Source organism: Falco biarmicus, chromosome 19 (genome assembly GCF_023638135.1).
Source record: "Falco biarmicus isolate bFalBia1 chromosome 19, bFalBia1.pri, whole genome shotgun sequence".
Classification (NCBI taxonomy): domain Eukaryota; kingdom Metazoa; phylum Chordata; class Aves; order Falconiformes; family Falconidae; genus Falco; species Falco biarmicus.
In genome coordinates this window covers 494,546-497,555 of record NC_079306.1, presented here as the reverse complement: position 1 = coordinate 497,555, position 3,010 = coordinate 494,546, and the positions used below count along the sequence as shown (strand labels likewise).

The window sequence follows — 3,010 nt, the reverse complement described above, 5'->3', positions numbered from 1 at the left end:
AATCACGTGAGGGCGGGCAGCCAATGGCACACTGGGAAAGGCTGAAAAAATAATTACCTGCCCTGATTGTTCTATGAGAAGATAAAAAGTACACATACAGTTCATACAATAATCTTATGAATGTAAAAGAGGGGGGAACCATGTCGGCTTCTGGCCCCATAAGCAACTACTATGTTGACTCCTTGATAAGCCACGAGAACGACGAGCTCTTGGCCTCCAGGTTCCCCAGCACTGCCTCCCACCCGGCTGCTGCCCGACCGTCAGGATTAGTCCCGGACTGTGCCGACTTTCCGTCCTGCAGTTTCGCCCCCAAGCCGGCCGTCTTTACCACCTCCTGGGCTCCCGTGCACTCCCAGTCCTCCGTGGGCTACCACCCCTACGCCCCCCAGGCGCCCGTGGGGGCAGAGCCCAGGTACATGCGGACTTGGCTGGAGCCCCTCGCCGGGGCCGTCTCCTTCCCGGCCTTCGCCCCCGGTGCTCGCCCCTACGGCCTGAAGCCCGACGCCTTCCCCGGGCGGCGGCCGGAGTGCGGCCCCGCCGACGGCCGCGGCTACGCGGACTACATGTACGCGGCTCCGGGGGAGCTGAGAGACAGAGCAGCGCAGACAATTCCTTCCCCGGAGTCCGAAGCCATCGCTTCCAGCAAACACAAAGAAGAAAAGCACGAATTAGACCCTAGTAAGTCGAAGTCATTCTTGTTTACGACCGGGGAGGCATTACAGCTTCCAGGACCCTACTCAATAAAATGAAATTACCTTAGAGAGCCCGACCCTAAAACTCCAGATACGCAGGAAGATCTGGGGGTTTGAGCGAGTCCGCCTAGCAGAGCCGGAGAGCGAATATCTGTACTTTGTTTTGGGCACTTTAGTCTTTTTCTGGGTTTCTTTTTTTCTTTTTCTCCCCCCCCCCTTTTTTTTTTCCTTGCAAGGGGAAAGGGGGGGGGGGGGGGCTTTGGCTTCTTTGATCAAATATTCATCACCTTCTACCGGGGGGAATTAAAAAAAAAATAGAGAAGGAGAGTGCGTGTGTGAGAGGGAGCGAGAGGGGGGTAGGCAGAGGGAGAAGCCTCTTCGCTTTCAAATATTTCCACTTTCAAAGAACAAGGAAGAGTTGTAGCTGGCTGGAAGTTAACATATTGATGTGGGTTTTTTGGGGGAGGGGAAAGGAATATCTCTGGTTAAACACAGAGGTGTCTCTTTATCTATTTTAAAAATCAATAAAAGCTCCACCGGTGCAATTATTCATAAAATGCTCCAACACGTGGGAATAAATGAAAAGGTGGGTGCCCTGGGCGGGGGGGCGTGTGTGTGTGTGTGTAGGGGAGAAGCAAAGGGGGAAATTGGAATTGTAAAGGCGTAAACTAAGTGTGTGGAGGTAGCAGAGGGCAAAAGGCAGCGAGCACAGGACATTGGACCATACACTTGAAGAAACATCTTCTGCAGCCCAAGGGGAGGGGGGGAAGGCGAGGGGGGGAACTCCAGAAAAACCAAAACAAACCCAACCCCAACCCAGCCATCAGGAAACCTTGAACACTGTAGGGGCAGGAGTCAGGTAACCGCCAGCATCACCCTCACCTCCACCCTGCAGCGCAGGGAGCCTGGAGCCCAGCTCTGCAGAGGGGACCAGCTCCTGGGGGATGCAGAGGCAGGAGGGCAGCAACTCAGCATCCGAGATTAAAATAAAATAAATTAATAATTTTAAAAGCCCCAAAGCAAAACCCACCCAACACAATGCCTCCTCGCCAAACCCTCCCGAGAGGACCTCAGCACCAGCGGGGGATGCGAGGACGATGATGCGGGTGCACCCGCCGGGGTACCGCACGCCCCTGCGGCCGCTCGGCCGTGCCCTGGGCTTGGGGGGACCCCCCCGGCCTAAGATGCGGGAGATTTCCGAGCGATAAAGCTGGGTGACAGGAGATGGGAGCACCTTGGTGCCTCAGTATCTCGCTCTCTATCAGGAAAGGCGCTCACACCTCTATTTATGACAGGCGAGCTGGTGCCAGGCACCCTCGTGATAAAAATAAGTCGAGGAATCAGGAGGCGAAAGTCTCCCTTTGCTGGCAGGCAGCTGCCTAAAACGGGCAGAGGGTAAAACCTTCTCCCACGGAGCGGCGGGTTTGCTCCCCGGCCAAGGCGGGCTGTGGCAGCAGCCTGGAAAGTCTTTTAGGCTGGGGGGGAGAAGGGGAAAAAAAAAAAAAAGCGCCAATTTCGGGGAGTCAGTGGGACATCTCGCGTGTCATCCTTAAGATATTAAAAAAACAAACTCGGCTTTCCAGGTCTGGGAAAGCTTCTAGGGAAAGTATTGGAGAGCTGAGGTTGTAAAAAGAGTTTATGGGCCTATGAAATGGTGGGAATTTTTACTTTTTATGACTATGTTCTTAGATTACTGCTAGTAGCAGTCATGTGGATAATTATTATTTTAAACCCATTGCTACGGTTTTATTTACTGAAACTTTTATGTGAGAACAGCAGCAAAAGAAAAGGAAATGACCCCTCCAAAATAAACAGATTAAACTCTTCTGAAGGTCACTTAAAATATTTAGGTAAGATCTGCTAATTAAACAGGTTTCTTTCTATAGATACACCAGGGCGTGGAGGGGGGAGGGAAGAAAGGCCAGCTGTATACACTGATTTTTCCCCCCCCAAAAAAAATGTTAAAATCTTCTTTCTCAGACAATCCCGTCGCAAATTGGATTCATGCGCGCTCCACGAGGAAGAAAAGATGTCCTTACACAAAGTATCAGACCCTGGAACTGGAAAAAGAGTTTTTATTCAATATGTACCTTACACGGGACCGGAGGTACGAAGTAGCCAGAGTCCTTAATCTCACTGAACGCCAAGTCAAAATCTGGTTTCAGAACAGGCGAATGAAAATGAAGAAAATGAATAAAGAAAAAACCGATAAAGAACAGCAATAAAGTTGGCAAAGTCCAGTCAATGAGAAACGAGGGTGGAGAAAAAAAAAAAAAAAAAAGGAAAAAACCACCAAAAAAAAACCCACAAAAAAAGGC

The 3,010-nt window shown here is 50.8% G+C and overlaps 1 protein-coding gene across 1 annotated transcript; it reads left to right on the top strand.

Annotated features, from left to right (window-relative positions):
- Positions 1 to 103: 103 nt before the first annotated feature.
- Positions 104 to 3,010, top strand: HOXC9 (homeobox C9). The gene is made up of 2 exons (XM_056322374.1): positions 104 to 678; positions 2,673 to 3,010. The coding sequence occupies exons 1-2, from the start codon at positions 117 to 119 to the stop codon at positions 2,915 to 2,917; spliced, it is 807 nt and encodes a 268-aa protein (XP_056178349.1). The 5' UTR covers positions 104 to 116; the 3' UTR covers positions 2,918 to 3,010.